Source organism: Dermacentor variabilis, chromosome 4 (genome assembly GCF_050947875.1).
Source record: "Dermacentor variabilis isolate Ectoservices chromosome 4, ASM5094787v1, whole genome shotgun sequence".
NCBI classification, from domain to species: Eukaryota; Metazoa; Arthropoda; class Arachnida; order Ixodida; family Ixodidae; genus Dermacentor; species Dermacentor variabilis.
In genome coordinates this window covers 137,390,587-137,416,572 of record NC_134571.1, presented here as the reverse complement: position 1 = coordinate 137,416,572, position 25,986 = coordinate 137,390,587, and the positions used below count along the sequence as shown (strand labels likewise).

The following is a 25,986-nucleotide window of genomic DNA, read 5'->3' as shown; positions in this document are numbered from 1 at the left end:
TTGTTGAGTTTCTGAGAACTGATTTCACTGCATTTCTTTCACATCTCCTCAATAAATACTCTTCTAAAAAGGACTTTTCAATGATGCACTGCACATTTAATTCTTAAATAGCTAAGCAATGAGCCTTCAAAAGTAAAATTGTACGAGAACTTTTGATATGACTTAATTTTATACAAGGGATACCTATAAGTAGAGCAAGTTGTTTTTTCTTGTCGGTTATCTCATTACTACGCTCTCACGATTCCTCACATCTCGTTAGTTTTCGTTCATTGCACAGATAAATGCGTCTCCTACGTGGATGCAAAATTGTTCTGTTATAGCAAGTTAAGTTTAGGTTATGAGTTCTGGCGTAACACACACATTCGGAAGGCATTTCTTCAATACAAAATTATATTTTTTTTACTCTTTATATAACACTTTCATCTGCCTATTAAATGTGCTCTCTAAGTAGACTAATAATATGTACTTGTATTCACCTACAATGTTTGCTTAAACTATGCGTGATACCTTAAAGTCGATGGAATCTTTCATAGTGACCTGCAGCTCCCCTCATTGGACGATGCGGCACACTCATCTCACTGCGGCGCCAACTGGGCATCGTTGTGGCACGGTATTTAGCTGACGAAATCTATCCGTTCATTACAACTTCGAATTGAAACCACGAAGCAGTACTTTACAGCGCCACTTGGAGTGTCCTCGTTATGGTCTAGTCAGCAGAACCAACATTGTGCTGCTTAAAAGAGGAAAACTAAATCCTGCCTTCTGCAGCGCCATGTTTTCAACCATCCTGGTTTGCGTGCAAGCAAAACTGTACACTTCGTGAGCCCATAAAGCACCACCGAATAAAGACACCGCACTCCTTCTTTGAGTGTGCTAAATGTTGAAAGCGTGCCTGAGCGAATTATTAAATTTCCAGTATGTCCCACACAACTAACGAGGATTAGACTTCTTGATGGCTGCAACCGTATGATCTCAAGGGCATATATGGCCCATTAAATTGGGCCGAGCAGCTGTCTTAGCTTTGCAAAACAAATTGTCATAACTGTTCCTGCAGCAATATAAATTTGTTAACCACTGACCCAAGGTGAACGTGTAGCCTTGAAAGGGATTCAATGCTTGCTGCCTCTCCGCGTACTGACAGCTTTCTGACAGTTGCAATTCGTTTCTTTTAGTTACTTCCTCTCATAACGGGCATCGAACAACCTTCTTGCACTTCAAACAGTAGATCTGAGTTAAAGTGCCAGAATCTGGGTTAAAGTGCTAGTTAAGTTCTCCTGCTACTGCCTGACGTTTCAGCTATCCATTGAAAAAATTGGGTTTTTACCTTGAACTGGCGGTGTTAATGAGTTAAAATCAAGTCAAATGTAGAAGTTATATGTAGCAGGCATTGTGTTACCTGCTATTTAAACTGCGGCGAAAACACACCGTCTTTTATTGAGATGTCTGATCTTAGTTATTATGGTTATACATGGATTGCCCACCTAAACTGACGCTGCAAGAGTAATAATCACGCATGAAAGTTTGCAGCCCGTAAAAGCTGCCTCTGGCAAATAAACTCCTCAGACCTTTTTCATAAATATTTTACACACAAAAACAACGGGAACTGTTCTTTGAAAGGACCGCCAGAAGTGTGTTAGTATAGATAAGTAGAGATAACCAACGGAAACACTGCAGGAGGCTCGCGTACACCGCCAGGGCTCTAGCAGACGACAAGCGAGAGTCCTGACCCTGAAGCCACGCGGGCGGCGCTCTCGGGGCACAGTCGGAGATAATGGAGCCATATTATTGGTTAATCCCCCCAAATTGCAGATGAATTTCACAAACAAAGAAGCTTTTGAGTTAGTCACAAAATTTTATGCTTTTACATTTATGACGGCCATTTCTTGGCCGAACCCCCGCGGTCATTTGCGCTACTTCGCGTGGAAAAACCCAATGAGGTTTGATGATGATGATGATGCCCTTGATGAGCATCGCCATCATCAAGCAGAAACAAGGAGGTTTAAGACAGTACAACCACCCTACCACTTCGTCTTTCTCGATGCATGTGCAACTCTGAAAGCGTGCTTCGAGAACGGTTCCCGTTTTCTCGCCGCGGAAGTGTAAATATTCTGGGCTCGTTTTACGTGCGAGCGAACAGTACGCGCGAAAAAACGTGCCGCTGAACAAACACTTCTGTGCCCGCTGTTTCACGCTAACTCATCCAGTGCCTCGCTTTGTTCTAAGTCCATGTTGTGCTGTGGTATCTGTACGGGGTAACTCATACTACGTGGGCTAATGGAATGGCCGCACCGGAAGGGGTGCAGGCTGCGTTTACCAGGCAGGCATACGTACCTTGTGTCGGGTTGACGCTGATCATGCAGGGCGCACCCAGAGAAGAGGCCTCGTGCTGACTCTCGCCACTGCCCAAATCAGGGTCAGTGGGGCACAGAATTTTTGGTAGCGGGGGATCGGGGACACCGGCCGAACCGGGCCCCATCCCCCACCTATGACAATCAAAAATAAGGCCCGGTAATCCTGCGCTGCCTGCTTGCCGCAATTTGGTTATGCGGCAAAGCAAGCACGCGCTGAGAAAGTAATGATACGCGCACGCCGTTACCAAAACTCTCGGCGCAATGTAAGCGCTCCTATAACCATATTTCAGCGAACTAATAAAGTAAAACATTTGTATGGTCCAGTTCCCGTTTCCAAATGTTCGTCTTGTTTCCTTCGCTATTTCGAAGTTGTGCTGACTCATGAAAACGTTTTAGAACACCAACTTACCCAACCTGACACCCTTGTGAACTTCGAAACTTTCTTTGGCAGCCACCCCGGAGTTCGATCGGCGCAGGTTTTCGTTCCTTGGACGACATCATTCTGTCGTCAGTTAACATTCATAGGGGCGCAAGTAACGTTACAGGACCGACAATGTTGCATCAGTGAATGAACTACTGGTTTGCGTAATAAAACAATTCTCAATGACGTGGAACCTGTACATATCTGTGGACTTACAGGTTTCTCTAAAGCACACACACCTCTTAGATGAAATAGGGAATGCTATTAGAGCGAAGCTGTATGTGGCTAGCCAATTTATCCGTCCGTCAGTCTGTCGCCTGTGCAACGAAAACTACGAAAACGCCGAAAAAGAAAAGACGAAGAGAGGCACGCGATTGGCGGCGCTAGTAGTGACGTCGTTGCTCTCTGTCGCAGCCGGGCACGCGCGCAGCAGTTTCTCTCTGGCTCCGAAATGGGTAGGCCACGCGTCATACGTACTCCGGCGGAGTAGGCAGCTTGCGATAGTCAACGCTGCGAGCAGAACCGCGAACGAGCTCGTCTGCGCCGTACCGATGCTGCAGCCCGGGCGGGCACAAGAACTTGTGCAGCCGAGCGCAAGCCACAACTGCGTACCGAGAATGCGGCAGCCTACTAAGCTGTCGTTTAATTAATTGTAGGGATTAACTAAGTCGTAAACACAGGGGACGCACGTTTCAGCTTCGCTGGTTTTACTCAACGGCTTTCAGAGCGTCCGTTCTTGCGCTGAGCGTCGGCGTAACCGAGCGAACGAGTACAGCGAAGGATGACAGAGCGAACGCGGAGCGCAGCGGGAAATGAAAGACGGCAAGCACGAGGAAGAAAGCGGAGGAGGAGGGAATGGCCAGAACGTGAGAAGTAAAGCATAGTTCCGCGCAAGACGGGCTCCCCACGAGACGTTCATTTGAGGGATCGCCAGCCGTTTATGCGCAGGCGCGAGTAAGAGCGGCCTCGAGAGAGATAATCTGGGGGCTTTTGCTCCCTGAATATATGACTCTGCCTAGGCACTACGGAGAAGGTTTCTTAGCGCGTGTTATATGCGTTTGTCCCTAGGCGTGCCGGCATTGCGGAGTGGGGTTGAGTTTGTTTACGCTCGGACGTTGGCTGCTGGCGAAGACTACAAGCATTTGCTGTCACGATACAAAATTCCGCGGCAAGATATGTTCAACACTTTTTTAAGGCGAAAGCCTTGAATGCCTCATCAGGTGCTGCCCTTGAAAACGCGGCGTTCGGCGCAAAAGTCACGTGAGCTCGCCTTGCGCAGAGACGCGCCCGTGCCACTGCTGGCACGTTCGTCATCTCCTTCCACAGCTGGCTCCGATGCCACTCATCATGTCAGCGTTACCGAACTGCCCCTCGCCCTCGTGCCACGGCTCTCGCGTTCGTCGTCATCTTCTTTCACGTCTTGTTCCGATGCCGCTCGTCATGTCAAAAGGCAACGCTAATTAGGATAGACTTAATTGAGGCACTCCAGCCCGCGACCTTTGGTAGAAGAAAACAAGTAGTAAGAAGTAACAACGCATTGGAATCAGAATATCAAGTAATTTAATGATTGTCTCTTGAGTTCGCAAGCTTTCGCCTTGACCCTTTTTGGCGCATGCTAAAGTGACTGCCATTTCTTTTTGGTTTCTCCAGTTAGAATTTCCAGTTACATAATATCTACTAATAATAATATGTACTAATAATATCAATAATAGTAATATTGACATGCGTTATTGTGAGGCGAGTAAATTATCAAAAATAAAAGCCTCGGCCCGACCATAGAAACATAGCAGGTAAACACCAATTACGAAATAAATGATTTGGGACTGGGCAAATTGAATTTAGGAGAAAAAGAGTGCACCGTCACCATCAGCGCAACCAGCCCTCGGCAATGAGATTGATCAGCGGGCTTTTTTAGAACCTTTGTTTTATATTACATTTCCTGCTGACTAACAGACTCTGTTGTTTAATCTTGATTTCTTGCACTGTTTATCTTGGTCTTCTTGAAATTGTCTGTATTTTCCTGCTCTGTTCATACTGACTTGACGTTCTTGTTGATATCTTCTTGAGGTGTTCTTGTAGCTTGAATATTTTACTTTATTGCAGGAAAGGAAAAACACGAGAAACTGTTGGAACCCCATCCCGTCACGATTAAAATGGATTATGTTATTGATTATCTATTTATTTTCCCCCTATAGAGCCAAAGGAATTAATGTTGGCCATCCGTATTAATTCCTTTCTTTTATAGCTGTGCATTGGTTTAAACTATCAGACTGCTCTTGGAGATGTAGGGAGACTGTTTTGTTTTCTAATTTTATTGTTAATTGTTTACTTTTTTCATATACTTTACGTAATATCACTTGTACATTATTTATCATTCTCGGATGTGTTTTATATTCTTATCCTTTATTTCCCCCAGTTTAATTCGCTATTATAATAATTTATTTTCATCCATGGAAGGTGCGGAAATTTGTGTTTTTTTCTTTGTTCTACAGTAGTTATTGTTTTCATATTCTTGTTTTTCTATGAACATTGCTGTCTATGAGCATTTTCTCGTTTACAGATGTGCTGTCTGGAACTAGGAGGTATCTCATATTTGTTAGTAAATTTATTTATGGTATATGGACGGCATTTGTTCACCATCCCATGTTTTTGAAGAAGTCTACTTGGACACATAGAATGAGACATATTTTCAATAATAGAATATATGGGCCATTTAAATGAAGGGTAGTTTTTGCTTCCTTGAATAATCTTTTTTTATATGTCTTTCCCTGTTTTTCATTTTGTCACTGTTATTTTACTTTTCCCCCATTGTTTTGTATTTATTTTCTCTTCTTTTCCATTTCTAGTCTTTCTTCTTTCTTTTTCTGTTCTTTTTTCATGGCTTTTTTCTTTTCTTTTTTGATACATTGTGGCTTCCATGTTAAACGTTTACACGAAATCAATCAATACACACGCAAATGCAAACATGTCAATGGGCAAGGAGTTATGTTCTTGTGTAGATGTTTCATTTAAAGGGAATTTTGTGGACATGCCTGCATGGGAACATTACCAGTAATATGTGGGCGAATGAGAAAGTATATGCCCCTATTTTTATTAGCCAAAATAAGGTGCATACAGGTAACTAAAAACATACGTACTATTCTACGTACCTTGCACTATTTTTCTACATATTTCCCACAACGGTTCAGATATTTATTCCATCGCAGCCCTACGTTTGAGATGACCCTGTGGTAGAATTTGTCCGGTTGCCTGTTGTTAGGAATGGCCTGCCGAGGTGGCAACATGCAAGTTTGCTTAGCCAGCTACAGCTGCTAGCGTTGCGAGCTTCCCCGAAGAGAACAATGGAAGCCTACCACAATTGCTGCGGTGACTCATATCGTAGGGACCTCGAGGTGCCGCTTCAACACACCCTCGGTGCCGTTATGGCTAAACGCGATCGGCGGACCAACTATTGTTACTGAACCCGCCACCGCCGACTTGGTCTGCTGACACACGTGGCGACTACAGGACGCAAGACCATGGACAACCGGCGGCCACGCTGCGGGGGTCAGCTCGGGGAATAAGACGCGCCTTTCAAGACTCAAGATAATGGACAACCGGCGGGTCGACTGCGTTGACGTTTGACGCAGCGAATCGGCGGTGCACTGCTGTTTTCCTCACCTAGGGATCTAGGGAACACGAAGGGTTTATAAGCAGCTGTTTGTCGCTGCTAGTGTGTGCTCGTGAGCTGCGTGCTCGTCAGTGTGTTTGGAGCTTCGTGCTCGCATGCTGTATGCTTCGTCTTGCGGGCTCCATTTCGGAGCCACGCTAGACTGTCGAATGTATCTCTTGTTTAAAATGTAAATACTGTAAATAAACCCTGTACGCCTAGTTGCTCCCAAGTTCCTCTCTGCGACCTTCAACCCCTACAGCCGGATGCCAGTGGCGGGATCGTGCTCAACTCGCTACACTGTGGAACCACCGCCGGACTGCTGTCTTGGCTTCATCGTTGCACGTGAATCGCTGTCCTGCCAGGAGCACTCCCATGCGAAATGCCAAGCTGCCTGGAAATGTCCTTGAGGTACACATGCCTATCCTCTTTCACCATTGCATCCACGCCGGAAATGTCAGTCAGTGACGCACGTGGCCTCCCCGAACGATCATTGTCATGCAAGCCTTCACGTACATTTGCCGAGCTCACAACACCATCTCACACATCTCGCACATCACAGCGTTCGTTCCTGGCTCCATAGAAAACGAATCGCACTTCGTTGCTCCTTGCTCGTACGCCGTGGACGTGTGAAGCCCGACCGCCATTTCCAACAACTGACAGCAGTGCCGTGCCACGGAGTTACAGGAGTTACAAGCCTTGGCTGGTCCAAGAAAGGTTCCCCGTTTGGAATAGATATGCTGACATGTACAGACGTAATGTGCATAAAAAAATACACGGGAAAAACTTTCTGATTCGCCCTCGTGGTAATAAAATAGGTAATGGTAATAGTAATTGTAATATATCGGCACGCATTTTTAGGCTGCGGTATCACCGGGATCGCCTCATGGAAGACGTGTTAGAAATATACGCGATCCGGAAAAGTGGTGTTAGCTCGCTACGAAAGTCTTCGTCATTTAAAAAAATATTTGTTGGTTAACATAATGTGTTGTGCGTGCTGTCTCTCTTTCTTGGATCTAGTTTTTGAGTGTACGAATGTTATCTCTGCTTTACAGGAGACAATTAGACCTTCCTTCTTGATGGAATTCTACTAAAATGCAGCACTTTAGTGGCGTGGATGCGACTGTATTGGTGCAGTCACATTGTTCTAGGCGAAACGAGTAAATGTGGCCAGGCGTGGTGTCCTGTGCATGCAGCTATCCCTTCACACCAAGTACAGCGTCAGCTGAGTATAATACAAAACGCTTGGTCTAAAATGGTTCATAGATAATCGCTGCTGCCTGCACGATATTTATAATCACACGTAGGCTTACGCTAAGGTCACTCTAGTGAATAGAGTTCCTGCCGGGCTTGATTACATTTTTCATGAAATGAGGAAATCGGGGCAAAGAAATGTTGCGACCCTGGCGTGCTGCACCATCGCTGTTTCTACAGCGGAAAGGCTGCAGGCAATTCAGCATTATATTTTTTTAGGCGCACAAGAAACACCTGGAAAATTGCCCACAAGGTGAAAGACTGCTGCGTACTTGCGGGAACACGCGCCACTTGAATTTTGTACTCGCGATGACGTTTCTTCTCGATGGCGAGCACAATGGAGCGATAACGGTGAAGGACACCATGCATGGTTATCGCTCCCCTAGATAAGATACATGACAAGATATTCTCGACAAGAGGCACCTTTTCCCGCGCAGGTACTCGTTCGTCGCATTTGATGCAGGCTCTACTATACCCCGCTGCCGCCATAGAGAAAATTTCCCCGCCCCGGATCACCTAGAAAACGAGTTCTTGCTGAAAATGCCGTCATCCCGTGTGCATCTAGATGGACTTCTTGTGGTGACCTTTGCTGTCACATTCTTGTTATGCTCCGCATCATCCGAGAAAGCCGTGAATATCACGCTCTACTACGAGGGACTTTGTTCTGGCTGCCACTATTTCATCCTGGACCAGCTGCACCCCACATACGGCAAGCTCGAAGACTACCTCAACGTCGATATCTTGCCTTTCGGCAACGCCCACATGCACGTCGTCAACGGCACCGTCAAATTTCAGTGCCAGCATGGACCTGACGAGTGCTACATCAACGAAGTCCAGACGTGCGCTGTGAAATATGTCCACCCGACCCGAAAGCTTCTAGACTTCGTTGCATGCATGCTAAGCCAGAACGTTCCCACTAAAGCTGGGGAGCCGTGTGCCGTGAAGGTGGGTACCGACTGGGGTGTCTTGGACAGATGCAGCCGTGGACCCGAAGGTACGCAGCTTCTGTACGACATGGGAAAGAGGACGCGGAACCATAAGCCACCAATTGGGTACGTGCCGTGGATAGAGGTCAACGGAGCGCACAACCTCACAATTCAGGAGAAGGCGCAGGGAGATCTGTTTGGCTTCGTCTGCGAGCTTCTCGAGCCAGGTGCCCCTAGGATCTGCAACAAGCCGCACTCGCGCTATTGTGCCGCATGACAGTGACTGATACACACCCGTCACCGCACAATTCGTTCATCTTGTAAGTTGCTGCTCTGAAGACACATCACGGCAATGATTGTCTTACTTAACGTGCTGCTGGAATAAAATGGAAACAGTATACAGCAAAGAAAAAAAAACACCTTCTCTTCTAGACGAAGTGCAAGCTAGGTCATCAAGAAATATATGTAGTGATTTCACTGGTGGAATTTAGCCACGTGCTTGCATCAATAACGGTGAAATTTGTAATAAGGTTGCAAGAATCAAAGGTGTGTTCCTTATTTACGCTAAAATGAGTAGAGAATGTGTGAGCTAACCAGGTAACCATTTTAAGTATAGGCATTGAAGCCATGTTGTACGTAATTGTGGGCTGCAAACGACGAAACTTGATCCCGCATTTTTCTGATCACTAGACGAGTTTGATTCGAATTATTCGTGAAAAGCATGATGGTTGCACTGTTTATGGTCAACACTGTTTATGGTCAACAACAGTAGTGCGGTGCTCCGATGCTTTCCGTAATAAAGAATTTTTTGTTTCTACGAATGATTCCTGGTTTCGCTTATTGATCAAACCGACGTACGCGGCATCGTTTTTTCTTTCTTGTGTGTGTGTTTCTCTACAGTGAAGCTGTTTATGGCTCAGGTTCCGTGAATTCTCGCTCTACATCAACAAAAATGTGGGGCGTTCCTGGTGATTGCGCAAGAAGAGTACAAGCTCACATACCCCATTAGACTCTGGGTAGTGGACTGCAAGAGCTGTAACGAGTCCTCGAACTACCCTTGTCACACTTGGAACCCGAAGAGGTCCCAGGCAAAAGGGTACAAAAGTTAAATTATTGGGTTTTACGTGCCAAAACCACTATCTGATTATCAGGCACGCCTTAGGGGACGACTACGGAGATTAGCGCCTCCGGGGGTTGTTTAACGTGCACCTAAATCTAAGTACACCGGTGTTTTGGCATTGTACCCCCATCGAAATGCGGCTGCCATGGCCGGGTTTCAATTCCCCGACCTCGTGCTTAAAATCTAAGCGCAACAGCGTAGCCAATAAGCAATCGCGGCGGGTACAAAATGGCAAGAACATAGGTTTTCTAAAATGCTGTACACATTTTATACGTGATGAAAATAACTGCGTGCATTAGTTGTAACTTTCCTTTATTCAAGACAAACCTGTGTGTGTGTGTTTCTGCGTAGATTTGTTTGTTCGTTGAAGTCTTCTTACGACGTGGCAGGCGAAGTCCACTGGGGACCGTGTTCCCCTTACCTTGATGCCACGTGCGTAGAGTAGACTTTGCGTGAAGACACAATGCTTTCACTGATTACGAGCTTGAACAGCCGGCGGTAGCTCTTGCTGCAGAGTCATTTTAGGACTCGGTTGTTACCTAGGTCCCTGGATCCGAGCGTACCGACGACGATTGCCTCGATGCTGACTCGCCGGTCGCGGCGAAGAGGTACTGGGCCGGATGTGTTTGTACTTCTCCACCTTCGCTTGTCGAGCTGCCCCCAGAACCTCGAGGCGGTTCTCGAACGGACAGGTCACGTCGATGAGGATCGCCTCCTCTCCATTGGTAAGGACCAGATAGGGTCTTGTCACCGACAGGTCGGTTATCCTGAGTCACCTTGAACTTTTTTGCGGGGACAGTCTGCACTCTTTTTGTTGTGGCTGCTGGTATATGCAGAGCTGTGACTCATGCAGTGACACAGGACTTGCGGAAGCGTTTCCTGTGTGTACCTGCATACCCTGCTGCGCCGGTCCGAGGCACGTTCCCAGGGCCCGGCTGCATTCACGGGCGGTAGGTTGAGGCTTGCCCTGTGAACGGAGCGCCAGTCGCTGAACTGGGTGAAGCGGCCAGAGCGCATAAAGTGTGAGCCGCGGCATACTCCATCACCTTTGTTTCGTTAGATTTCTCGTAGTCCCGTGCTCCCGTCATGCTATTCCGGAGCGTTCTCACCACATTAGTGCAGTGTTTTGTAGTCAGGGTGTCCTTGCCGCACGTGATGATGCCACCATGTTCCTGCATCTGGCAAGAGGCACCCAGACGGCGGGAGGCCTGTGCTTCGGTCTATACCTACTGCAGCTGGCTTGCTAGCGCTCGGAAGTCATTTTCTGTCTCTGTACCCGTTTGCCGAGTTTGCTGACAGAAAAAGTGTCCTTTTCATTAGCGGCGGAGGGCTTCGTCGAGGCGTGCCCAATCTGCTTTTCCCACAACCCCACGCCGTATGGCGAAGTTGAGTGCACGAATGACGGAAGTTTTGACCGCATCAATCTTCTGCCAAGGGACGAACATGGAGTGCAGCAGGCTGCGTCCGACGTCGATCGCCTCATTTGTCGTGCTGCTGTCTGGCCCGGTGCCTGCAGGGGTTTTGCCAGAGATGTGACTTTTGGATTTCCCTGAGCTGAGCTGAAGTCCCAACCGAGAGGTGAGGTTTGCCACTACGTTAATGCGGCTCTGGAGTTCACCTGGGTCGCCCGCCAGCGGCGTCAGATCGTCGGCGTAGGAAAGCACGTTGTGCTGCTTCTCGCCTCCCTGAACTACCTGCATGACGGGGTTGATCACCAGGTAAAACAACAGGTCGCTCAGTGCGCAACCCTGGCGAATCCCGGCTGGGATGTTGATTGGGGCGGTCGCGCTGGCCTCAGCCACGATGCTGGATTTGTCGCGGTAGAGGTCTGCAACAGTGGCGCAGAAGTCCTCTCCGGCATCTACTCCGCGGAGTGCGTCAACGAGAGCGTTGGGCGGGACAGAGCCGAATTCGTTGGCAAAGTCGAGGAACGCCATGCCAAATGTGCCCACCACCGGCACACGCTGCATCGAGGCGTTCCTGCAGCACCAAGTTGGGTTCGAACACGCCGTCGTGCGACAGGAACCCCTTCAGACACCACGAGAGCACTTCTGAGTCGCACAACCACTGCATTAGACGGGATGCGAGGCACCCTGCCTACAGCCTGGTGATTGTGCTTCCAAGGGCGATGGGTCTCCAGTTCGCGACGTCTTTAGGCTCACCCTTCTTCTGGATAAGGAGCGTCCTTGTCTCCTTCCAGACAGTGGGCACGCGCTGGTACTTGAGGCAGACAAGAATGTACAGTCGGATACGGAATTCATAAGTTATGGAGTTCCGCAAGGATCTATATTAGGGCCAACAATATTCTTGCTGTACATAAACGATATTGTCAACATCCCCCTGACCACAGACATTGTCCTTTACGCAGACGATACAAATGTTTTTTTTACATCTAATAACCTTTCGTCTCTCACTCGTACTGTTAACTTATGGCTTCAAAATTTGTCCTGCTGGTTAGATGCAAATAAACTCTTATTGAATGTTAGGAAAACCAAATACATTGTCTTCTCATCCGTTAATAAACTAGTTCACCTTGATAGTTCTATAACGTTTAAATCATGTCCATTAGAGCAGGCTTCAGAATACAAGTTTTTAGGGGTAATATTTCATGAAAACCTTCAATGGACAAGTCACGTGAATTTTATAAAGGGTATCATTGCTAAATCAATTGGAATGCTAAATAGATTTCGGACGTTGTTGCCAATAAGATTAAAACGGCAACTTTATTTTAGTACTGTACATTCCCGTATACAATATTGTCTACTAGTTTGGGGTGTTACATCAAAGTATAATTTGGAACGACTATACATAATGCAGAAGAAAAGTATAAGGTTCATTCAAAACCTATCTAGTCGTGATCATACATCCCCATACTTTGCCGAGAACCGAATACTTCACATAGAAATGTTATATAAACAGCGTTTGTTAGAATTGATGTTTCTCGAATTAAAAGCAAATCGTGAGCTGTTTTTTTATACATATACAAATACAGAGACACCATATTATTTTAGAAATAAAAACTTTGTAAAGATTAAAACAAGAACTAGATACGGTGTGCAATTATTAAAATGGCAAATTCCGAACCTACTGAATTGTTATCCATCGTTCTTAGATACAATGGAGAGTGCTCCCTCCTTGCTTGCCTTCAGAAAACTAACTAAAATGTATTGCCTCCAACAGTTGTAATTTTGCTGTACATTTGTTTTGTTCTCTTCAAATCCAATTGTAGTCCATTGGCCTTAATAGTTCTATGTCTTGTTGATGGTGAATGTGTTGACGACAAATTGTCATTCTTCCTTATCTTGCTTTATCGTGTTTGATACTCTATACATGTATTTTTATTTATATGTGTTTGATATTTTGCAGTGTGCTTTGAAGCATGTTGCGCTCATGTTGTGTGCTGCGCGTGCTGTCTGGTGTCAAAGGCCTAGTCAGGTGGCTTTTAGTGCCGCCTTTTGCCTTGGCACCAAGACAAACCGCTCTTGAGCGTTGTTTTGTCAATAAACAAATAAATAAACAAAACAAACAAACATCAAACACTGCTGTAAGAAAAAGGCATCAGGGTCACTTGAGCGCCAGTGCTGGTGTGTAAAGTGGTCGCTGCTGAGGGGCTGTGTTTTCGCATCTGCGAAGGCGCGTCGCCACTTCTCTGTCAGTGAATTTAGCTAGACAGGGTTCTGTGAAGTCATTGTAACGGGGTTTGTTCAGGAGCACACTGGTGCCCGCTTTCCTGGGTGCCCGCGATGCGGAGAAATTTCCTCCAGCTTGTCGAGGGCGATCAAGCCCCGCTTTGACTCGCCTTCCACGATGAGGCGAAACGTCCGGCTGTGGTTGCGAAGGTACAACCTTTACATCTGCTGAGCGTTGTCGCGGTTGGTCGGGCGCTTTGGTTTGCCAGCAGCGGGCACCGGTGGCAGTTGAACCTCTTTAGCAACTGCCGAAAGGACATCGTACAGAATGGATAGAAAACCACCCCAACGATCAGCAGAAACAAGTTCTCGAGGCAGGTCCCGCGGTTTCTTTGTGTACCCAGTCAGCAAGCACGTGTCGTCGATTGGTCCTGACAGAAAGATTTGATCAGGGGCCTCATCCTGTGAAGCATTGGCGTTGTCTTCAACGCGCACTGCACTCGCGTGGATCGCGCAGTTGTTGCGTGGGAGACCCTGCGCCACTACGGCTGCTTTTTTCTGTCGATTTTAGTGGCTCGGGTTCCGCTGCTTCTGGCTGCAAGCAAGCTGCACCGATGAGGGAAGCTTCCGGTGTTGATGCAGGAGTCGGCTCCTTCGAGGGCGCTGATGTCCTAGTCGTGCCTGTTAAGGGGGAGTCAATGTCAGTATCGTCGCTGGTCGTTGGGGATGGCTTGCGAGCGAGTGGGAACTTGCGGTGGTACCGATGCAAAAATTAGGGATGCAGTAGAGGTTACGGCATTCAAAAGAAAGCTTCGAAGAAAAGCTACTGAGTTATGCTACAAGCGAGAAGAAAAAAAGCAAGAAAGAGGAAAAAAGGAAAAGAGGTACTATAGTTAAAAAACGCAAGTGGCGAAAGAGGCAATGTTGATTCTTACCAACTCAGCAGGTTCTTTCACGGAGCCAGTTGCGTAATTACGCAACACACACTGCATTCACATAATGCACCAGAACACAGTCATGCACACTCATGCGACGGTGAAGGTCCTTTCTCGGTTAAGGATCTCAATAATTTGTTGCAATTCCTCCCTAGCGCTGGTGAACAGGGCAATGTCATCTGCAAATCGAAGGTGGATATATTCGCTGTTGATTCTCACTCCTAAACATTCCCAGCGATTTCTTGAATACTTCTAAGCATGCAGCGACAAGCATTGGATGGATTTTGTCCTTCTAGTTTTCTGCTTTCTACTTTCTAATTTTCAACTTTTTTGAGGAGAAACAAATTGCTATAGAATCTGCGTAGATATTTCTAAGCATATTCCTGTAGGCCTCCTGTACATGTCGATTACGCAATGACTCCATGGCTGCTGGTATCTCTGCTGTATGAAATGCCTTTTCATAATCTATGAGAGCCATATATAGACGTTGCTTGTACGATACAGGTTTCTCAATCACCTGATGGTTGACATGGACGTGGTCCATTGTAGGATATCCCTCTCTGAAGCGAGTGTGTTCTTTTGGTTGATCGAACTAGAGTGCTCCCCTGATTATATTGAAAATTATCGTGGTGCATATTTTATACAATGCTCAAAGCCAGCTAATGAGCCCACAATTATTCAATTCTTTAACGGCCACCTTCTGATGCATTGGCATAACACAGGCATTATTCGAGCTCTCTGGTACACTTGATGTCGTGAGGTATTGTCTATAAATGGCCGCAACCACTCCGACCACATTATGTCCTCCACTTTCAATTTTTTCTTGCACTATGAAAATTTTAAGGTAACTCCACCTAATAAATCTACATCAACTGTGGTGTTGCGGCAGAACGAACACCATTTTCTTGAGTAGCGGTTGCCCAATAAACTAGAGCAGGCTGTTCGGAACTGAATTTTGTCTATACTTCTTGGTTTGATTTCCACAACTGTGTCGCGCCTCTCAAATTCGCCCCCATGCTATTTGGGTGATATTAGTAGATTCCTCCCAATATCTCGCCGCCAGATACTCTCGCTCTAGCCCGAACTTTCTCAATAACTACAAGGGTTGCTTTGAGCCTGTATTTTACCTTCTTTTAAATAGTGCACAAAATATTTATAGAGGGCAAGAGGCGCAGAGCATTCTCATAGTCTTGGCCAATGAAAGTACACTTTGCCATAGGGGGCACACTTCTACAGCAGTGCCGACTTTCTAAACCTGTGGAGATTATTAATATGATTGCCGGATGGGACTTACGTGATTTGAATGAGGGTGCAACACTAATAATACATTTGTATTTAAAGCTTAGGCACTTCTCACAGTGATGCGTGAGGCCATTATACTAGCTACGCGCACTTTTGGATTTACGCAAAAACAAACTGGCGTTGGAGATAACAAATGTTCAAGCAACGTTTCAGTGCCTCCTCGTAATGCTGCCACTTTTACCAGGTATTAGAACTAATGTTGGGCTATTTATTTTCTGTTTGGTAACAACGAGCCAAATTTGTAGATGGGATAGCGTTACATTTTTTGTACCATCATGGAAACATTCCTGCTAGCAATTGTATCTTGAGAAAAGAGGTGCCTCACAGAGCCATAAAGGAATTTTTTGTCAAACATCTATGACAGAATCTGCGCAACTGTTCGAAGCAGAAGTGCAAGCTACAGAACTTCTACCGCACCTACGAGCACTCGGTAATGGTACGGTCTGAGACGGGATTTTCTTCGACTACTTAGTTGGTGCGGCCAACTTTGGAAAAGGACGACCGTAAAGAAAAGAACGAGAACAACGCAATCAGCTTAATTTCATTGAATGGAAGTAGGACTACGCTCGGCATTTCTACGAAAGCTTTAAGCAACATTTAAAAATAACTGTTAAAACGACACTCCCTTCAGATACACGCCGTCGTGGTATAATTCGCCGCTAATCAACAAAAGTTACATAATTAACTCTTGGACTTCTAGTTTCAGTAGGCTCATCTTAATTGGGAAATTGGAACGAGCTCTACGTACAAGGCATATCAGTGTTTGGATCTGGAAAGATGCGATTGCCCGCGGACTGTGGCACGAAGAATTACGGCTTTCAGAGCACGCGCAACCGAAACCAGGGAGCTGCAGGGAAACGCAATGCCACAGCCCTTGAGGCAACGTTCTGCTTATGTCACCCATCATCGGGTAGCCATCGCGCTGCGGCTTCGTGCTCCTCGCTGTCGCCAACAGGAGCCGCCAGAAGGATACGCCGAGCGGTTCCACCCCGAGCCCATTCCATTAACCTACACGCGCATCCTACAACCGTATCATCTTTCAGGAAGAACACTACCACCGCCTCATAAAACTCCGACGCGAGAAGATAGCCGTAATATGTCGGAAAGTCCAAACAAACAAATATCCACACTTGAGACTCTACCACGCTACACGCCTTGCGCTCTGTTGCTATGAATGCCCACACTACCATCACTGCGCAATGCTTTAGCACATCGTATGAGCTTGTGCAAGCACAGCAATGATAACACCCATAACACACCCCACCACGTGGTAATAGGAGGCAGCGCTGTTCAGCTCTGACTCGACGGACCAGCTGAACCTCGTCAACCGAACGAGAAGGGCAGCTAAAGCCGCTGGACTCCTGGACTGAAGGGTACCCACTGCAGAGAGGGGAGCTACCTATGCTCGTGTGCGGTTTTGTATGAAGTTTATTCTCTCTCTCTCTCTCTCTTCGCTGTCTCAGCGCGTTGGCTGCCGCTGCGCTCGTTGCGGCCTTCCTGTTTCGGTTGCGCGTGCTCCAGTAGCCGAAATTGGTCGTGCCACACCCCCAAAGTATGTGATCCTGGTCTGTGGTTAGTACTTCGCAGAGCCTGTAGATAGGTTTGAGCTCTTGCTTGGAAATTCCAGCCACACTTTTGGGGCTTAGCACGGATCGAGTTTGTCACCGCCGAAGAGCCGTGGCCTGGCTCCCGAGAGAGAATCCAACCAAGCTAAAACTCGTGCAGCGCAACATAGAAAGGAAGAAACAAGCCGAGCCGGCCAGATAAAGGAACACAGGATTTTAGAATTCAATACCAACTCGCCCAATCCTCAACCCTAGTGAATCCAACCAAGAATCCAATCCCGCCAAGGACGATTCTGCGGCAAGCCCCCATATGGGCTTCAGGCCTGGGAGTGTGCGATCAAGACGGATGACCAAAAATGCCAAGTCATGCTGGCAGATTGGGCTGACCCCGTCGAGGCCTCATGGCCTCCACGCTAGCTTCTCTGCTAGAGTCTCAACTACTAATTTACGCCTCAAATAACGCTTACTTCTCTCTCTCTCTCTCTCTAGTGTCGTCCCACAGTTACGCGCGTTAGCGCATTTTTCCAGATATAGAAGTTTACATGGCTTGGTACCGAGATCCCACTTCAATTTCGCTATTACGATGAGCCCATTGAAACTAAAGTTATAAACGTTGGTTATTAGATTTTCTTAATTAGGCACTAATTACCCCGTATTGTCCGTTCCCCCCGTCGTGGCCACCACTGACGGCTGACTGTGTGTCTCCGAACGTACCGTCCACTTGCTTCAAAACGGCTATTTTTAATTACTACCTAAAGTCTTCGTACAACAAACATCCCGTATAGGGATGCAAAGAAAAGCAAAAGACTCCAAAAACAGAAAAAACAAGTACTTTTGACTCTAAATGAGACTGCTACAGGAGAAAGATAACCGATTTCCTTTCTGTGGGTAGGGTGATCGAAGGCAGGCTGACGCAGGAGCTGCCTTTGTTTGCATATTCCCACGACCCCTGCGATGACTGGTGTGTCCAGGTCAGTCTTTTTGCTGAGGACCTTCTCGTTATTTTTTTTGCTGTGTCCCTCGTGTCAAGTTATGCAGGCCGCACGTGTCGATGGCCTATGTCACGAGAGGACCTTGTCATCGTAGGAGAAATTTCTACCGCAGGTGATCACAACCCACGCAAGTCTTGACCGCAAGAAGAGAGTGGAGTCCGCTGTTTAAGCGGGAACACAGTCCCCAAAATAAAGTTCGTAGGTAAGTTTGTGCTACCCTTTCGGTCAACATAATTCCCTTCTTAGAACAGCGTCCGTTTTCGCGTCCCTTGCTCTACTGGAGCTGGAAGCTCGCAGGGTTATTCCTAGTGTTCCGTAAAGAATGTACGCATGCACCGAAAGCCTGGTAGGTCGTTCTGCACACTTCACATTACTCACATCTGCAGCGCATTATAGATGAGGTCCTTGGGTTTCGGGTAAAATCTCATTATTCTCGGTTTTCGCATCCCGAACAAATTTTACATGAATCACACTATACCCCCCAAGTCTGCTCTTTCGTAAAATAAAATAGAAAAGAAATGTTTCCAATGCATATCCTAGTGTAGGTCAGCAATTATAACCGCTAGTCTTTTAATGAAAAGCAACACCAGTTCAGCAAAGCATGTGCGTGGGCTCTACTTCTTGTATTTTTTTTGTGTTAAAGAAATAATTAGAGAACAAAATGAAGGAGGGATAGATTGCCAGAGCTGTCCTTATTCGTTTTTGTGAACGTTCTTTTTCTTCGAATGTATCAATAATGTCTGCCAACGAGTATTTGTGAAGATTGGTGCACCACGTGATCTGCGAACCGTTCTATCTGCCATTACATGATCTTGTTTGGCAGTTCGCTTGTTTCACAGAATGTTTTGTCCAAAGAGAGACCTTTGATTGTTTTAATCGTTTGTAAAAGTTACGAGAGCGATCCTGAACTTTGGGCTACCAAAGAACGAAACCCATATTTCTTCCCGCTTTTCCTGCCATACAAGAATGTCACCCGATTTCTGCTTGGTTTTACTCTTTAAATATAACACCCGATTATTACACCCTCGAATAAAAAAATAAAATAATATCCCATAGCTAAGGTTCTCAATATTATTCCAGTCGCACATTCTTAAATCATTGTTAGTATATTCGCTGGGAGTTTTGTTATACATGTTTAAAAATATTTTCGAAAACTATTTGAGTGTTTTGTTACATTCCTGTTAAAGAGGCTCATCTATAGAGCCGAATTTTTACATACCGCACTATTCATAGCGCAAGAAAAAAAATTGTTGCCAATGGCTCTCAGCTCTCTGAAATCGACGAGAAAACCTTATTGTCCAACCCTGACCAACTAGCTGAGGGAGCAATATCTGGGCTCCACCTTATGCCGATATACGTAGGTTTCCGTACAGGTTTCGTGATTAGACCCTTGCTGAAGTAATCTGAGAAAAATTTTCTGAATTTTAGCAGTTCCAAGCTGATCTGTTATTACACTCATCAGTCGTATCTTGCTAAAATTGCTATTTCTGTGCAAAACATTTAATACATGTTAGCTTCGTCACCTGCATCGTTAAAGCTTGCCCAGCAGGAAGAACCGTCATTATATATATGAATATGAAAGATCTTCACCTCTGGTTAAGTTAATATTTACAAATCTGTATATATTGCCGTTCAACAGAATAAGCGAAATTTTAGGAAGCCCGTTTCTTTTTTCGCTTTAGTTGCTATCCAAGATTAAGCTTAAAAGTTGAATTTTCTACGTTTTTACTGGAGAGCAAAGTTCTGGCTTCCTCGCTATTCTATATTGTTTTAATTTTGCTAGTTTCGCCAGTTGCTCAGAATATCTTCAAGTCCTAAATTTAAAAAAAATGGCCACCATGCCTTTCTAGATATTTTTTCATGAAATGCCGCATATTTAATGAAATTTATTCCGCGTTTTTTATGGCAGAAGTAGTGAGTTTTATGTGGTGCACTTTTAACACCCAGGTGTCATGCTTTCTTTGATAGATAATGGCGTTGGGATGACATATAGCACCTTATGTTGTGGGGTCTCTCTCACCCGTGCTCTTGGGACAAAGGAACGACAACACAGTAGTGCAAACAATCACAAGGGCATTTATTGCACCTTTCATAGATCAATGCCTGCTAGCCGAGTTGCTATCCACAAAACATGCCGATGGGCGCGCGACAAATCTAGAAGTCCGACTTACCGCGACCTGGTAGCGAGCGAATATGTTCGCCCCATGCTGGATCCCAACGCCTGGTCATTCGCGTGCACGGTCACGAGGACGGTGTCCAAGGCGGCCACGCGAGACGGTCTCGCAGAAGCATGGGTCGGCGCACGCGCAGCACGGCATGTCCGTCCCGCTTGCTACCCGAACCCCCAAAGAGAGACAGAGCGCCTTGTCTCCCGGCGCCCGAGTAACCCCGCAGCGGCGCGACGCTCGCGCCATCTCTCGCACCGCGCTTGTACCACTCCGACCGCCGCGGGCGTCAGGCCACGCGGCGGGCGAAGCCGCCCTGCAGGAGACGAGCCATGCGGGAAAACTAGATCTCAGGGGAGGCGTGAGAGTCACGCATCCCCACAATGTATACCTCTGGCCACATCACCTGCGAATGAAAATGATCCTTTCATACTACTGAGAAGCAGACTACATCATTACAACGATCCCCAGTCATACACGACGCCAAAATTATAAGCTCAAAATCGGTGTATATCCTTCGTCCTTCAGAGATAAATGTGACATCGGTTTGGTCAACACTTGTACGCACGCGATCAGGCTATTACATTTACATAGTAGTGCAACAGTGCCCATTCTGCGTGTAAATTCCTAATTTAAGGGCTGCACTATGATGGAAGCGCCGAATTCCCGCTTCGAGACAAATCAAATACACTTTCATTTTTAAAATCTAATTGTTCTTCACCTCTCAGTCTTTCCTTAATTGCTATCAATTTGAACGCCACGAACTTCGCCTCAGCTACTCTTTAGCAAAAGAAAGTAAACGACTGAATCCCAAGCATAAATACTGCTTGCACGGTTAGCCGGAGAGCGAACGCCACAATGTTTTAGCCAGCTTTGGTGTCACTTCTGAATGGTGCTCTGCAGTAATTTTTTTGAAGACCGAAACGAAATTGCTCGCTCACACGTAAAATTACTGCAGGACTCTTTATAGGATTAGGTACGGTGGTTTAGTGGTGAGGTTGTGCCTATATTGAAGGTATCATGGTTCCAGCAACGGGCGATAAACATGAACCCAATTAGAGAGTGGGTACAGGACACAGGTTAGTCCTGTGTCCGCGTGTATTTGTGCTCGCGCCTATTCACCTTGATGAAACAGTCATACCTTTACTGTTTATAAGTACTACAATGGGTCTTTAGTAAAACGAAAAGATACAGTGTTTCCATTATGCGGAGTACCCCAGTTCGTTACGTTGAAATATCTACGTTTAGGTCGTTGATTAGGGACTGCTGATAGACATTTTTGATGTCGTCGAAACGATACCGCCTACTTCTTGCAGACAAAATGATGTTCTACTACATTGCATGGTAATGTGGAAACACGCCAGAGCTCAAACCCGTAACACATACATTTGACGAAGCGGCAATCGGAGGAAGCGCTGTCCAACTCCGACTCGATGGACCTGCACGCACTCGTCGACCGAGCGATCAGGGCACCCAAGGATGGTGGACTCCTAAATGGAGTGTATCACCCACTGAAGGCCTCATTATCTCTCTCTCTTTCTGTCTCTAGTATATCGTAGGGTTGCGAAGCATGGTTCATTTTAATTTTATATAGAGCTTATTCTTGAAACGGTGGACTTCGTGTCATGGATATTAGACTAGCTTAGTTTGCCCGCAAATTTCTTGCCGGGGTACCGGAAGCGTAAACGTGATCGTTCGGTTTGGTGGCGCCACTTGGGGACGCCGAGTTCAACCACACAAACGCCCAGCTACTATTGCAATAGCCATGTGTGTTCTTGCACTTCTCTTCAAGTGGAAATTTTTGGTAGTGACGTAATTATGGATGCGTTGGCTGCTTAGATCTTGTCTTTTTCGACAAAAGCACTCTTAGAACACGAAAACGTGTCTATAAAGCGTAGTGTTTACACGAAGCATCAGCAGATGTCGTTCACAAGGTTACCGTACGCTGGTATCAACCAGTGTCCAGTAACCCGGCATTAAGGAAACACCGCAGGATCGGACATGCTAAACTATCTTTGTGTGATGTGAGGAGATAGGACAAATATTTTTTGACGTGATGCTGCAATAAAGCTAGGAGCGATAACAATGACCACCAATACATAAACAAGGAGAATGCTGCGAGCGTTTGTTCTGGATGCGCTTGCGTATGGCAGCCACAGCAATCACAGGAACGATGCACGACAATAACGTAATTAAGATAAGCGTACTGGCATTACACAGTGATGTTACAATACATCAGTGACAAATACAGCGCCATTAATACAGATACTTCATGTTAGAATGGAAAATTACACAAGCAAAAACATTAAAAGCAGCAGTACATCGACCTCGACGTCAAGTACCATGTGTGCAAGGAACGTAGGAAGAAAAAAGGTAGATCACAAGAACACATCCAAAACCCTGAGAGAGCAAAGAGAGAGAACAAATGATAAATGAAAGGTAGGGAGGTTAACCAGGACTGAGCCCGGTTGGCTACCCTACACTGGGGAAAGGGAAAATGGGACGGGAAGATTAAAAGAAGAAGAGAAAAGCCACTGGGGATATCGTTCAGTCACTCAGTCCGGATCACAGACGCTGACTCAATCTTGTAGCTTTCAAATATCGCAGCAGCGCTTTTGTGGCCCCTTTGTAGTTGCGATAGGCGAGGCCATGACCCCAAGATCTTGTTCAAGGTGAACGGTTTTCTACCTAACTGGTTGAGAGCTGTGCAGAGATCTTGTCTTTCATATTCAAAAGATGCGCAGTAGCACAGTAGATGCTCTATAGTTTCCTCGACACCGCAGGTATCGCACTCGGCGCTATCACTCATTCCACTCAAAAACGTATATGCATTCGTGAGTGCGACGCCCAAGCCTAAGCGGCACAGCATTGTTTCCTCATTACGCGGAAGCCCTGGTAACAGCCACAGTTGCATAGATGGATCGAGGGAATGCAATCGATGTTGAGTGAAATCAGGTGTGTGCCACTTCCCTAATGTTAAGCGGTGTGCTAGCTTGCCTAATTTCCAAAACCCTGAATACCCATATGGTCATTATGCCTCTCGCCCCACCCAATTGGTGTTACAATAAATTAAGGATAACGACAATTCGTAATTCAAACAGATAATGCTTATTAAAATAACTACACGTCCAAAGAGATACTGTACGTTAAATTAAAGGAAGATCCCAACTAGAAAAAATTAAAGCGTTGACGGGAACCCGGTGCTAGCCTAAAGCAAAGCCATCTGTACAACAGACATGAGAATATGGTGAAACACGAAGTAAAACAATAAATGGAGCACAAGAACACATTCACTCCTTGAACGAATGAGCAAAAGAATCCCAGGCGTGTACGTCAAGACACTTAGTTTTGTTTGGAATGCATCATAATTTCGAGCGGGTACGATTTCATTTGATAACGTATTCTAATAATATATTGCCAGAAAGAGGGACGAGTGATTCAAGAAGTTAGTGCGCGCCAGAAAAGGCTGCACTTTAAAGTGATGATTCAGGCGTGGTAGGATACGATGGGAGGGTCTGCTGAGGCCTGTGCTGAAAGACGACCTGCCGTGATAAAGTTTGTGACAAAGGGAAAGAAGCCCTACCCGGTGGTCGATTTTCTAGTGAAGGCAAGTATACAGATAATTTGATGATGCTTGTCGTTCGAGAATATTTTTTTCTAATGAAGCGGGATGACTTTCTTTATAACTGACACCGCATGGATGCACCACGTAACACCTCCACCGCATGAACGTGGAAAGCGAAACTGCTTCATAGAAGCAACCATATCAGAGTTAACCCTTTCAGTGTCACTGACGTAGCGGTACGTTTTTAAGTTTTTGCGCCACCTTAGCCCCTGTGGTTGCTTAGTGGCTATGGTGTTGGGCTGCTGAGCACGAAGTCGTGGGATCGAATCCCGAACACGGCGGCCGCATTTCAATGGGGCAAAAATGCGAAAATACCCGTCTACTTGGATTTAGGTGCGCGTTAAAGAACGCCAGGTAGTCAAAATTTCCGGAGCACCCCACTAGGGCGTGCCTCCTAAAAGATCGTGGCACGTAAAACCCTACAATTTTTCCCATCGTGTCACTGACGTCAGACAGGAATGTGAGAGAGCGTTCGCCGTTATCGCGGTCTTTCTTGCCCTCCTGCTAACAATATAGCAAGAAATAGACCGTTGCGCTCGTTTCATGCTATCAGAGGAGAAACACCTGTGCTGGAGGTGCGTCACCTCCGTAAAAGCACGACTATAAAAGGGTTAATTGCGCAGGGTGCTCTAATGCTTGCTAGTATATTCGCTTGGGCTTTGAGTGGTTCGAACTTCAACAACTGCAAAAAAAAATATGACAGGTCGTAAAAATATCAGAACTCCTTTAATTTACTATGCAGAACTATGTCCAGTCTTAGTGAAGCGCGAATGTATCATAAGGCTCCTGTAAACACCGATAACAAAAAAGGAAAAGTGTATTTTTAGCACATTAAAGCGCTCAAAATATCTACCAGGTAAACTTTGTTGACTTTTAGTACCAGATGATATTTTTTGCACTGTAAATGCATTCTCAAAGTTCCATGAGCTGCGCTTTATTTTTTGAGACGGTACGATTTTGTACTTCATAAATTACGCTTCGTGGGAGCAAATCATGATGCAGGTCATCAAATGTATATGCTATACTTTCGAGCTTTCTAAAACCGAAACGCTCGCAGCGAAGACTCAAACGAAACTTTACGCAAGTTCGGATAATCTTCTGGTAGCAATACTAGCCTTTTAGTGCATTAGGTGTTCTTGCTATTCAAGTGCATAGCATGACTTCATCGAGTAAAGCGGAAAGGCTTTAGTGTTGCTTTTACAGGCGTGCGCGATGCAAATATATTATTGATGCAGATCTAAACGTGATATTTCATAATAAATGCAGGTATTCAATCTTAACACATTCGGCATTTGTTTCAGTGGTAATTAAAACAGTCAACAGACTGGTGGCATCTTCTCCAATGAGAGTGGACTCTTGCAATACAATCATCTTCTATGGCGGGCTGCGTGACATTTTTGTTACATGTATACGGATGCAACAGAAAGAGTTCGGAAGAGCGGAAGAAGGTAGCAATGGGTCTGTTTCTCCAGCAGCTCTGTGACCGTTGCCCAGCGCCCCGAATTATCTGCGGTGACTTCAACGCCCATCACTCGGTCTGGGGTGACAGGAACACAGACTCCCGCGGACGCAAATTTGTAGAAGTTATCGACAGTTTGGACCTGTGCGTGGCCAATGACGGAAGTCCCACTTTCTTCCGGCCTCCAGCCTCAGCCACATCTATAGACCTAACTCTGCATTCACCTGACGTCCGTGTGAAGTGGTCAACTGCACCTGACCGCATGGGAAGTGATCACTATCCAATTTTAGTGTTTACTGCCGACTTCCATACGCGCGGCACTAAAAGGAGCAATGTTGTTAATTGGGACAAATACAGGGAGCAACTTGCAAGTGTTTCTGGAGATGTGATAGACAGAATGATTTATGGTAAGATGGCTGCTACCACGGCGGTCAAGTTGCCTAATCATTTTCCGACTCCGGATTTAAAACTCAGGAACCTTTGCGCAGGGCGCGGAAGGGCGAAGCGACAACTGATGCGGAAGAAGGACGACAGATCCTTGCAGACGACCTTCAACAGGCTTAACTGTGCCATTCGTCGCCTTACGAACAAGC

General features: G+C 46.0%; 1 protein-coding gene across 1 annotated transcript; it reads left to right on the top strand.

The window, feature by feature from the left end:
• The first annotated feature begins 8,098 nt into the window (after nt 1-8,098).
• On the top strand, nt 8,099-9,418 carry LOC142579830 (gamma-interferon-inducible lysosomal thiol reductase-like). Its single transcript, XM_075690416.1, has one exon. The coding sequence runs from the start codon at nt 8,216-8,218 to the stop codon at nt 8,876-8,878; it is 663 nt and encodes a 220-aa protein (XP_075546531.1). The 5' UTR covers nt 8,099-8,215; the 3' UTR covers nt 8,879-9,418.
• The last annotated feature ends 16,568 nt before the right edge of the window (nt 9,419-25,986 follow it).

What these genes read in the sequence shown, in the direction of transcription:
- LOC142579830 (XM_075690416.1), top strand. Translation starts at nt 8,216, where the DNA reads ATGCCGTCATCCCGTGTGCATCTAGATGGACTTCTTGTGGTGACCTTT.